A 12762-nucleotide genomic window follows, 5' to 3' on the forward strand; every position below is an offset into this window, starting at 1 on the left:
GCTGGGATTACAGAGGTGTGCAACACCATGCCTAGCTTTACTGGCTTTTTGAGGGGTAAAGTCTAATAATGAACAAAGATTTCATCTACACATTTTTCCTTTGATGCTACAAATTTGTACTACATGTTATTTGCCATTTCAAAAACACATTTTAAATATTAGAATGATTTTCCTAGAAATTTAATATTCTTCAGTACACATCAAATTCAATGAGTAAAACCAATGCTATTGATTTTAAGGCGTGGAATTTAGCAGGAAACTAGTATTGTGCACAGTGACAAGAGTTATCTGGGGCTGAGATTAAGGGATTTTCCAACCACTGTAAGCAAGGTCAAGGCTGGCTCTGGAGAATAACAAAACCTAAAGATAGTTTATGTAGGAATAAAACTGAGAAGCAAAAGCTGGCTTAATTAATAACCTTCACCACAGCTTCAGTATCAAGACCTACCCAACCAGAAATTATATAGGCCTTAAGAGTAATTGTGGACTGGATATACACATCATCTGTTTTTCTGCCAGGTGTAAGATTTTTCTGGTATAGAAGGAATATCAAAATGTGCAAGCTTGCTTCTTTCTTCTCAAAGTTCCTCAAAAATTATTTTTGATCTGAACTCTAGCCTGTACATTAGGTTTTTCTCCAAGAAATACCATCTCTAATTACATTCATTTAAACAAAATAAATAGCTACAGTCACTTCTGATCTTTAAAAAAGATGTCTTTTCAGTTTTTAAAAACTGTCCTTTGAATAGCTTCCCTGATTCCAACACTGGAAATCCAAAAGACAAAAGGTTTCTCAAGTCTTTCTAATCTCTTAAACCAAGGTTCATGTATTTTCTGGGTGTCGTGGGGAAGATTCAAGAGTTAGTTATTCATAAAGATACCATCACCACAACTTATTCCTCCTTTTCATTGATTTCTTCATTCTAAGGTGATTTGCTGGGGAAAAATTCTTTCATGTCAAAAGTCAATGTTTTATACCAAATATCTTATATGAAAACCTACAGTCACCATGGCTGGACTTACCATCCAACTAAGGGAACTGCCTCTCCCTAAAAAGTTCACAAAAACGTACACTGGAGCCACACAGAGACTAGCACACAGAGGGCACTAGTAATTTTGGCAGTCTGAATCTATGGGTAAAACACCTTCATCATCTACAAACCTTAGTTTCATTATCTACAAAATGAAGATAATATCAATTACTTTGTTGGGATGGTGGGAAGGCCAAATGAGTTAATATATGGAAAATACTTAGTATAGTCTTTGCGACAGAGAAGGCATGAAACAAAGATAGGCATTAGTTTATAAAAAAGAATCCAATTATTGAAGGAGGCATTATATTGCCATTCCCAGGCATGAAAACCTCTGTGGAGTCACTTCCATCAGTTTCTGAGCCAATTCTCTGTGTTCTTCAAAGGCGCTGTAGTCATGTGGGTGATATTTGGATACCAATTCAAAACTTGGAACCTGCTAGGAACTGCCAAGTTGAGAACAGTCTAGTGAGGAGAATAAGCAACAAAAGGAAATGTCTTGCAAGTTCTGGCTAATTTCACAAACATGGTGCCTGCCGTCTAAGAAAAGGGAAGTTGAACACAAGGACTAGGATGAACTTTATTGTTGGGTCTATTCCACCCTCTAGTGGCCACAAAGAAGACTTCATTTTATAATTCCAGTTTGGCCAAAATTACAATTTGGATATGTGTTTAAAATACCATTGAGTTTAAAAAATAACCACTTTGCCTTTTTCTGATCTTAAAAAATGTCATAATTTTATCTAGTTACTTGTCTTCATTTCCAGTTGAATGAAAATACTGATCAATAAAGAAAATGGCACAGGCAACTTTTCAAGCTATCCTAACTCTCAAGTGGAACTGAGGATAACATTCATTGTTGCAGCTTTATGGAAGGGAATTTTGAAATGAGTATCTTTCTGAAACAGCATTTTTTCACCACAGGGTTATTTACAAGCGAAGGTTACAATTAAATATGTCCAAGACTATGAATCTATTCTTCTCTGCCCAAGCCCTTCATTTTTATAATAGGTAATTACAGTAAAAACTTCGATTAACCAGAACCCTCAATTAACATGATTTACTCCTCGAATACGCCACTACTCTATTTTTAGGACAAAGTGGAAAAAAATCACAGGCAATTATTCACATGAGGAATTTAGTTTGTAAATGTTCTAGGGTGGATTATTTTAAGTCAGAAAAAGAAAAAACAGTAGATACTATATCCACACTGTGATTATCAACAAAGAAAATACATATATAACTGGGCAAGAGCTGTAATGGAACAAAAATTTAAATGTTAAATGTGGAATGTTGGAATATTTTCTATTCTATTTTCTTTATATAATTAACTAAAATTCAAAAGAGCAGATATGTATAAACTCAGTACCTATTTTACAACATCATCTATCCTAGATTGATAGATATGAACAGTAGAATTGAGATTATCAAAATTCCAAGGCCACCAAACTCTATCAAGACAAAAAAACAGGTCCTTTAGGGAGTATTTTCTCCAGTATGATTTGAAACAAGAAAGGTTTCATTACATATTACACATAATAATATAATGAATATATACTCTATATGCTCTATGTTAATACATGAACTTTCAAAACTAATTTGAAAATACGTATGTCAAGATACTTCTCATTTAGAGGCATTAACCTTACTCAAAGTTTCACTGTAGTACTTGACAGACCACAAAGCACAGGTTAGGAAACCACTCCAGAACAGAAACCACACAATACCAAATTCGTATATTTAAAATACCGTTTATTTGTGATTTAACATTAATTAGCATAACATCTAAGAGCAATATCTGATAACATTTATACAATTTTCCACAGGACACAGGTTCATTGGCTCATTCATTATGCCAAAGCAAGTAAATAGAGGCATTAGCAAAAGGTGCAATAGTTTACTGTTGCATTTAAAAATATTTATGCACACTGCATTCATTTAGATATATATATTTTTAAAAAGTTATGGAAAAGCATAGTTCACAGGTTACTGTTTCTACATATGTTGTAATACAACATAAATGATGTAGAACATAAAATAATCCTCAAATATGCAGTTAAGCAACTGAAAGCTTCCACTAAGAGATTAAAACACTGATTCCAGTAGTTAATGAGATCTGGAGCGACATTTTCAGGCTCTGTTTCAACTCTGCAGCATTATACACACACAGCCACACAGAACCAGTCCAGAGCACACTGTAATCAATGTAACTGCACGCCAACTCATCCTCCAGAATGTTCACTTTGGATTACCTTTACCCACTATTTTGGATCACTGATTTTACACTGATTTGTGACATCACTTGAGAAAGGGAGAAAAACTATATTAAGCCTAGGTTTAAATTTGTATTTACATCAGAAAGAAAGTTAACTGAAAATACTTTTTAAAAGTTTGTAAGAATCAAAATGGTAGTTTTCTTACTGGTGGGATTAGACCTACTGATTTCTTCTAGTGCTGCTCTCTAAAAATGCACAAGTTAGGAGGATGTGACCCTTTGAAAACTCAATTATCAGCCATGATAGTGCTTCTGGCAGAGAAGCAGGATGTTAGAAATTTGGGACATGCTTTCTGTTAAGTCACTAACCTATTGTGAATATGAGTCATTATCAAACTAGAATTCTTTTCAAATCCTATCTTTTGTTCTTTAATTTTTTTACTTTCCCTTTCATTCTTTCTCTTTTCATTTGGTTACATTACAGATTTCTTCATTCAAAAGCAATACTAAGAGAAAAATACATTATAAGGTTCAAACATGAATCTAGATAAATCTTTATATGCCCCTTTGATATAACATCCCTGGATTTTTGAATCCTATTTAAGTATACTTAGTATCAAGCAGCCTCAAAAATGCTCTACTGTTAAAATGATTGGCTAATATGCATAAGACACTCTTATACTGAATGGTATACAAACATCCCAACATACAAAAGTTGTTTTTGCCAGAGTTAAACTAAATAATCCATGTTATGTATACAAAATCCCCTCTGTGAAAAATAAGGGGCTTTCTAACTAATAAAAAAGGAAGTTTTCAAAAATTATAGTTTATTAAAATGACTTTTTGGCAAACAAAGTTACTTCAGGTGAAGAAATTTTATACTATGAATAAAATTCCAAACAAATCTTTTCTTAAAATGTTTTAAAAAATGTGCCAGTGTATACTAATGCTATAGATTCTTGTTTTAGAAGCTTTTCAAGCATTCTATTAATGCCCATTAAAACAATGGGGACCCAGAGATAAGAGTCAATAATCTGATAAAAAAATTATAATCTGATTACCAAGTGAAGCAGGTGTTGAGAAATAAAAATTCTCACTTGTTCATTGGCAATTTCTTTCCAGTAGATATTATGGAGAAGGCCTGAAGTAATTCAGACTGACAGCTATTAGTGGTGAACTTTAATAATACTTCATGAGGGCAGAGCTAATTAAAACTAGTGACTATTTAAAAATTCAAAGCCATTTTTGGATATATAAAATGAGAGATGAATTTGAAAGTTTTTTCATAATGTTTTTCTTTTAGTAAAACCTCTTTCCAGTTCTTAAAGTCCAGTTTGCTATGTACCCCCAATCTGACCTACATTGTATATTAATCATCAACTTAAATGTGGTATTTAAATGTGCAATGTCACATTGTAATAGTAATTGCAAAAAGACTTTATTTAAGCTTCAACTTTCTCTTTTTTTTTGTTCTTTTTCAGAAAAGAAGGAGTGCGGAATTTCTTCTTCTTCTTGGATGGCGATTTTGAAGGTGAGCCTTCAGGTGACAGAACTTCTTCAATTTTTTCTGGAGACTTAATGGTAATCTCGATGTTTTCTATGGTCGTGCTTGTAGTTAATCTACTCACTTGCTTAGCAAGCTCATCTTCAACATCATGCATATCATCCTTGCCATTTACTACCATGACAGGCACATCCATGAAGCTCTTGGAAAATATCTCATAGTCTTCTACAAAAGGGGAGGGTTTTAGGGGGTTATTTTACATAGTTAACATTTTGCTTAGTGCACAGATCAATGTACTAATTAATTCTAATTAAGATAATCATTTTAATAAACTATAGATCTATTAGCATGAAGCTAATCAGGGGAAGAGAAGTTGCTAAAAAGTCAAAGCTAGGTAGTTCTGATTTGATGACCTGACAGTGTCATTGTAACTCAAGTCTGTGTAAGAGAGGAAGACAACATATAATTTCTTTAGTTTTTGGGGTCACAAATTCTTAGGAACCATGGGTTGCCAAAATCTGGATTAAAGCAAATCAATATAAATGCTGAATAAAAGTAGCATCCCATTTAGTAAAAAATGTAAGATTATTAGGAGATTTAAGTAAAATCCACAGCAAACTTACTGTAAACCAGTGTTTAACTTCTTACATGAAAACAAATGATGGGACAAGCTTTCAAGACTACTCAATGAACTATGGGAAATAACATTGAATACCTTCTAATTTTTCATGGACATTTTGCAGTGACTGAGTTTGAGACTGAATTTGTGAAACAGATGAAGCGTCATCTGAGAGTAACTCCTGCTCGGCATCTGTTGGGTAAGAGTTTAGTTAAAAGCCATGCAAAATAAACAAGCGTAAGACTTCAGGGAGGTTAGTGCATACAACAAATACCTACATACGGAGATGGTAAACTCTTCAGTCATGAGCTAAGCATGCTAACAGTTATTCCATGGGTCAATAATTATGCATCAAGAGGAGATTAATGTGTTAAGACTTTTGGCTGCAAATAGTAATTTTACATACAAGGTTACAAAGGAAGCATGGCTATTAGCAGCCCAGGCAAATAATACGTATGCATTTAGTTTTTATGAGTGTTAGGAAACCAAAATATACTTAGCATCCAGATGAAAGAATCATGAAGCCTCACCACGGCTTCTACATTAATGAGGCAGACTGCTTCATGAAATTTCAGAACAATATCCAACTAGTGATTTCGTCAGAGCAATATTAGTGTGCTAATTCAGGAGGCTCATAATGCATGTAAAAGAAAGTACTTACAAAGTTACATAAAAAGTGATAGTTCTAGAGTACAGTATTTTTTACTTGGCACTGTTAGGCTTTCAAAAAATAAGAGATTAAAGAGGACATTTTACAAAATACAAAGAAAAAGAGAAAGCTTCATACATTATTTAAGAATAAACAAGTTAATATGTCACTTAGAACATTTAGTGTAAATGCATTAATGAGGTAGGATGATGTGCACTTTTTTTTTTTAAAGCTACATACACCGGTAAAAACTGTTCCTTGCATAGTTCAGATGTCATAAATTCTTCCTATATGATATCTAACATGGATAAAATTCTTTAACTACTGGTTTCTGTTTTGCTTTGGGTAAAAATTTTAACTATAGTTTGCAGATGAACTAAAGCAGATGCTCTAACCCTCTTTTGGGGTCACAGACCTCTTATCCTCCACTCTGAATGAATTCCTCATTTTTCAAAACAAAAGTTTTTAAAAGCTACATAGTATGAAAGGTTTAAATCTATTAACACATTTGGCTAGTATTCTTTACTCATCTGGAGATTTCACTTTTTAAATTTTATTAGAAAACTGCCAGCATTCAGATTGCTTTCTGAGGAAGAACAGAATTCTCTACCTGATAAGATACATGGCAGTTCTTTGCATTTCAGTCTTACCTGCATTCAGCAAAGACCAGGGGCAGATGAAACAGACTAATCTAGTATAAAAAGGAACATTAAAACCAAAAAGACAAAAAAACTGTGACTGCCTTTTATCATCCAACTCAAGGTGCTCTGCTGTCATCAGTGTGGTTATCCTGAGCTTAATCTAAAAATGAACTAACCTTCCAGGCCTTGCTGTTTTCTTTCGATTGTCTTCTTGTATTCCTCAAGTTCTCCTTCCGTGAGATGACTGAAGGGGTTAGGGGGAGCTGGAGGGCCATGATCATCATCTTCAAACTGCATGGTCTTGTGAAGAATAAGACTAGATTCATCACCAAGACTTTTTCATGTATCTATCTCCCTATCTATTTACATATACATACAAATACTCACATATGTACAAATATATGTTTGTGACTATGACAGTTGACTGTAAGAAATGACAAAGCAACATGTTTTGTTTAACTCTATCAGATTAATGCTCTTTGATTACTGATCCAATCGACTAAAACTGCCACCAAAGGTTGCCTCCATAAGACTGCAGATGTTTGTTTGTTTATTTTGGGGGTACTGGAGATTGAACTCAGGGCCTTGCACATGCTAATAAGTGTTCTTCCACCACTGAACTACATCTCCAGTACCTAATAAACTTTTTAAAAAATATATAAAAAACAAGTTCTAGTAAGTTTCAGCAACTAAGAAATATCTTGAAAAACCAAGATTTTAACTTTTATAAAAAACTATACCAAAAGAATGTCTTCAAATTTGTCATGAAAATAAACTTGTAGTTATTTTCTCTAGAAAAGGAATTAATGAGACTTTCACTTAAACTGGCAGGCTGAACTCACACATCTAGTTTTGATCCTTTCTAAAAAAACCCCACTTAAATGATAATAAAGGAACAGAAAAAGAGGATAAAATTTTATGATTAGCATACATTAAATGTACAAAATGGGCTTAACTGACATGCATATAGTGTACTTTGATCATATTCAGCCCCCATTACTCTCACTTCCTCCCTTCCCTTTTCCCTAACAGTCCCCCATCTACTTTCATGATCTGTTTTCCTTCCTAGATTCTACATATGAGAAAAAAAAAAAAAAACCCACAGTGTTTCTTTCTGAGTCTGGCTTACTTCACTTAACAGGATAATATCCAGTTCTAGCCACGTTCCATGCAAATGATGTTATTTCATTCTTCTTTATTACTGAATAAATAATATAATCCATTGTGTAGATATGCCACATTTTCTTTATGCATTCACCTGCTGGTGGGCACCTAGGCTGATTCCATGACTTGGCTATTAAGCATGGTGATGTGATAAACATGGGTATGCAGTTACCTCTATTGTATGCTGACTTAGATTCTTTCAGGTACATACCCAGAAGTGGCAAAACGGTATCACACAGTAGTTCTATTTTTAGTTTTTTGAGGAACCTTCATACTTATTTCCGGATGGAAATTTAGTAGTAAATGGACCAATTTACATTCCCACCAACGAAGTATAGGATTTCCTGCATCCTTGTTAGCATTTATTGTTCTTTGTTTTCTTTCTTTTTTTTTTTTGGAGGCACTGGGTTTTCAACTCAAAGCCTCATGCTTATAAGGCAGGTGCTCTTACCACCTGAGCCACTCCACCAGCAATGTGCCACCTTTTTTTTTTTTTCTTCCAGTACTAGGGTTTGAACTTGGGTCCTTGTGCTTGCTAGTCAGGCACTCTACCACTTAAGCCATGCTGCTAGCATATTATTTTCTTGGTAGTCATTCTGAGGGGAGCTGAAATTTCAATGTAGTTTTTTTTGGCGGTACTAGGCTCTGAACTCAGGGCCTCATGCTTGCTAGGCAGGTGCTCTACTACTTGAGCCACTTCACCAGCACCTCAATGTAATTTTGATTTGCATTTATTTCCCTGATGGCTAAAGACATTGAATTTTTTTTTCATGTATTTATTGGCCATTTGAGTTTGTTCTTCTGAAAAGTGTCTGCTCAATTCATTTGATCATCTGTTGACTGGATTATTTGCTCTTTTGGTGTTTCATTTTTTGAGTTCTTTATGTTCTGGATCTCTGTCAGATGAATAGCTGGCAAAATTTTGTCCCACTCTGTAGGCCATTTTTTCACTTTGATGATTTTCTTGCTGTGTAGAAGCTTTTTAATTCTTGCTCTTATTTTCTACGCAACTGGAGTTGTATTCAGAAAGGCATTACTATGCCTGTATCTTGAAGTGGTTCCCTTTTGTTTTTCTTTAGTACTTTCAAAGTTTCAGGTCTTCCATTAAGGTCTTTGATCCATTTTGAATTGACTTTTGTACAAGGTAAGAGAGAGGGATCTATTTTAGTCAGCTACAAGTGGATATACAGTTTGCTCAGCACCATTTGTTAAAGATGCTGTCTTTCACTGATGTGCTTTGGGTACCTTGTCAGGAATATGGTGGCTATAGCTGTGTGGGTTTATCTCTAGGTCCAATAATCCAATCCATGGGTTTACATGTTTGTTTTTATACCAGCACCATGCTGTCTTTGTTCCTATGGCCCTGCAGTATAATTTTAAGTCAGGTATCGTGATACTTTTACTATTCCATCCCCGTCCTCCCCCTCCCCGCCCCTGACTGCTTTAGCTATTTTGGGTCTTTTGTGGTTCCATATAAATTTTACAGTTGCTTTTTCTAGCCCTGTGAAGAATGTCTTTGAATTCTGATGAGAGTTGCACTCAATCTATAGATAACTTTTGATAATATGGCCATTTTCACAATATTAATACTGCTGATCTATAGATCAATGGGGGCGTTTTCATCATCTAGTATCTTAATTTCTTTCTTCAATATTTTATAACTTTCATTATAGAGGTCTTCGACCTCTTTGGTTAGGTTTATTCATAGGTATTTATTTGAGGCTATTGTGAATGGGATTGTTTTCCTGACTTCTTTCTTAGCCAGTTTGTTACTGGTATATAGAAAAGCTACTGATTTTGTACTCTGCTACTTTGCTGAAAGTATTTATCAGATCTGAGTCTTCTGGTAGAGTCTTTAGGGTATTTTAAATACAGGATCATTTGATCTGCAAGTAGAGATAATTTGACATCCTCCTTTCTTATTTGTATCCCTTTTAGTTCTTTTTCTTGCCTTATTACTCTGGCTAAGATTTCAAGCATTATATTGAATAAAGTAGAGAGAGTAAACATCCTTGCCCTATTTTTGATTTTAGAGGAAATGATTTCAGTTTTTCCCCATTTAATACAATACTGGTTTTGGTATCATGATAATAGTGGTTTTGTAGAATGAGTAAAAGTGTTTCCTCCCTTTCTATTTTATGAAATAGTTTGAGGAGCATGGGTGTTTGTTCTTCCTTAACAGTCTGGTAGAATTCAGCAGTGAATCTGTCCAGTAGGTTTACTTTGTTGAGAGGCTGTTTATTACTGCTTCAGGCTTATTGTGTGTTTAGGCTTTTTTTTTTTTTTTTTTAAAATCTTCTTGGCTCAATTTTGGTAGATCATATGTGTCTAGAAATTTATCTATTCCTTCTAGATTTTCCAGTTTATTGGAATACAAGTTTTCATATGTTCTAACAATCCTCTGGATTTCAGTTGCGTCTGTTGTGGTATCCTCTTTTTATCTTAATTTGAGTCTTCACTTTCTTTTGATTAGTTTGATTAGTCAATCTTGCTTATCCTTTGAAAGAACCAACTCTTTGTTCTTACTAATCCTTTATATTGTTATTTTAGTTTCCATGTTATTAATTTTAGCTCTTATCTCTATTATTTCTACTAGTTTTAGGATTGGCTTGTTCTTGTTTTTATAAGACCCTGAGGTACATCATTAGGTTATTTAAAATCTTTTTTGTATGCTGGATGCCTGTAATCCTAGCTAAGCAGGAGCCAGAGATAAGAAGGATCGTGGTTCAAAGTCAGCCTGGGACAACAGTTCCTGAAACCCTATCTTGTAAATCAACACAAAACAGAGCTGGTAAAATAGCTCAAGTGATAGAGTGCCTGCCTAGCAAGTGTGAGGCCCTGAGTTCAAGCCCCAGTGCCACCAAACAATCAAAAATCTTTGTGTGTGTTTGTGGTGGTGGTAGGATTGAATTCGTCACATGGTATTTGATTTTTTTTTTTTAATGTAGGCACTGATAGCTATAAACTTCTTCTCAGAATTACCTTCACTGTATCCCATAGATTCTGGTAAGCTGTTTTTTCATTTTCATTTGATTCTAGTAATTTTTAAATTTGTACCCTAAATTTTTTAATGAACCACTGATTATTCAAAAGTACACTGTTCAATTTCCATGTGTTTGTATATTTTCTGTAGTTTCTTCTGCTGTTGAATTTTAGTTTTATACCATTATAATCTGATAAGACACAATACATTATTTTATTTCCTTTTGTATTTGTTAAGATTTGCTTTATGTCCTAAAATATGATCTAGTTTGAAAGTTCCATGGGCTGCTGAGCAGAATGTGTAGATACCTGTCAAATCCATCTGATCTGCAGTGTAATTTAATTCTGACATCTTTTTTTTTTTTTTTTTGGTACTGGGGCTTGAACTCAGGGGCCTACACCTTAAGCCACCCCACTACCCCTTTTTTGTGAACGGTTTTTTCAAGATAGGGTCTCGTGGAACTATTTGCCCAGGCTGGCTTTAAATCGTGATCCTCCTGATCTCTGCCTCTTGAGTAGCTAGGATTACAGGCATGAGCCACTGGCACAACATCTGCTTATTTTTGGTCTGGATGACCTATTTATAAGAGTTGGGTACTGAAGTCATTCACTATTGTGTGTAGTAGTTTTGTGTTATGAAATTGTGTGCATTGATATTCAGTTTATATATATTTATAATTGTTAGATCCTCTTGAAGGATTGTTGCCTTTATCAATATGAAGTGACCTTCTATGTCTCTTCTGCCTCATTTTGGTTTCAAGTCTGCTTTGTCTGATATGAGTACAGCTATTAATTCTTGCTTCAGGGTCCATTTGTTTGCATTATTTTTCTTATTCTTTCACTTTCAGTCTATGTTTATCTTTGCCAGTGATGTATGTTTCTTGTAGGCAGAAGTTTGGCCTTGTTTTTTTAATCCAAATCTGTATCTTTTAATTGGGGAATTAAGACCATTTATTTTTTGAATTATTAATGAGAGCATATATTAATTCCTGTCATTTTGTTGTTTTTATAATGACTGAGCCTTTTCTAGTCCTTGTTTGCTTATGTACCCTTCTAGAAAGATTTAATCTTTCCTGTATTTTTAAAAAAATTTTTTGGTGGGATTGGAGTTTGCTACTGTTTGAGTTGCACATCCATTTTGGAGATGGGAGTCTTTTGAACTATTTGCCTGGGCTGGCTTCGAACCACAAACCTCTCTATCTCAGCCTTGCAAGTAGCTAGGATTACAGGTCTGAGCCATCAGTACTGCTTTCCTGTATTTTTATAGTTGTTTATCTTCTTCTTCTATGTGTAGGATTCCTGAAAGTATTCTAATGCATTGGTGGCTGGTCATGAATTCCAGACAGGTGTACTTTTTTCCCCCCAGTACTGAGGTTTGAACTCAGGGCCTCACACTTGCTAGACAGGCATTCTACCATTTGAGCCATACCTCCAGCTCTTTTTACTTTATTTTTCTAATAGGGTCTCGCATTTTTGCCTGGGCCCACATGTATTGTGATCCTCCTATTTTTCCAGCCTCTCTTGAAGCGGGAATGATAGGTATGCACCACACCTCATTGAGAAGGTGTCTTGCTAACTTTTTGCCTGGGATGGCTGCCATTCTCCTGATCTTTGCCTCCTGAGTATTGGAATCACAGGTGCTTGATCAGAAAGGTATACACACACACACACACACACACACACTCTCTCTCTCTCTCTCTCTCTCTCTCTCTCTCTCTCTCTCACACACTCACAAAGAAAATGGGAGAGAAGCAGGGCATGGTGGCACATGCCTATAATTCCAGCACTCAGGAGGCTGAGGCAGGAGGATCAGGAGTTCAAGGCTAGCCTACAGTACATAGCAAGACCTGTCTCAGAAGAAGGAGGGGGTGGACAATGAATAAGAAATGTTAACACAGTTTTGGAAAACAAATGGAGAGTGCATAGTAGAGCTGACAAAGCTGAAGCCATAGTGTTG

General features: G+C 34.9%; 1 protein-coding gene across 10 annotated transcripts in view; it reads right to left on the reverse strand.

Annotated features, from left to right (window-relative positions):
- Positions 1 to 2766: 2766 nt before the first annotated feature.
- Add3 (adducin 3) overlaps positions 2767 to 12762 on the reverse strand; it is a 138816-nt gene continuing 128820 nt past the window's right edge. For 9 of the 10 annotated variants that reach the window (XM_020183099.2, XM_074078339.1, XM_020183101.2 and 6 more), the window contains exons 13-15: positions 6836 to 6959; positions 5466 to 5561; positions 2767 to 4975 (exon numbers count right to left, since the gene is read on the reverse strand). In XM_020183099.2, the coding sequence (XP_020038688.2) occupies positions 4689 to 4975; positions 5466 to 5561; positions 6836 to 6959 (507 nt within the window). In that variant the 3' untranslated portion in view covers positions 2767 to 4688. The remainder of the gene's footprint in view (positions 4976 to 5465; positions 5562 to 6835; positions 6960 to 12762) is intronic. The other variant, XM_020183105.2, reaches the window with a different exon arrangement.

Source organism: Castor canadensis, chromosome 7 (genome assembly GCF_047511655.1).
Source record: "Castor canadensis chromosome 7, mCasCan1.hap1v2, whole genome shotgun sequence".
Classification (NCBI taxonomy): Eukaryota; Metazoa; Chordata; class Mammalia; order Rodentia; family Castoridae; genus Castor; species Castor canadensis.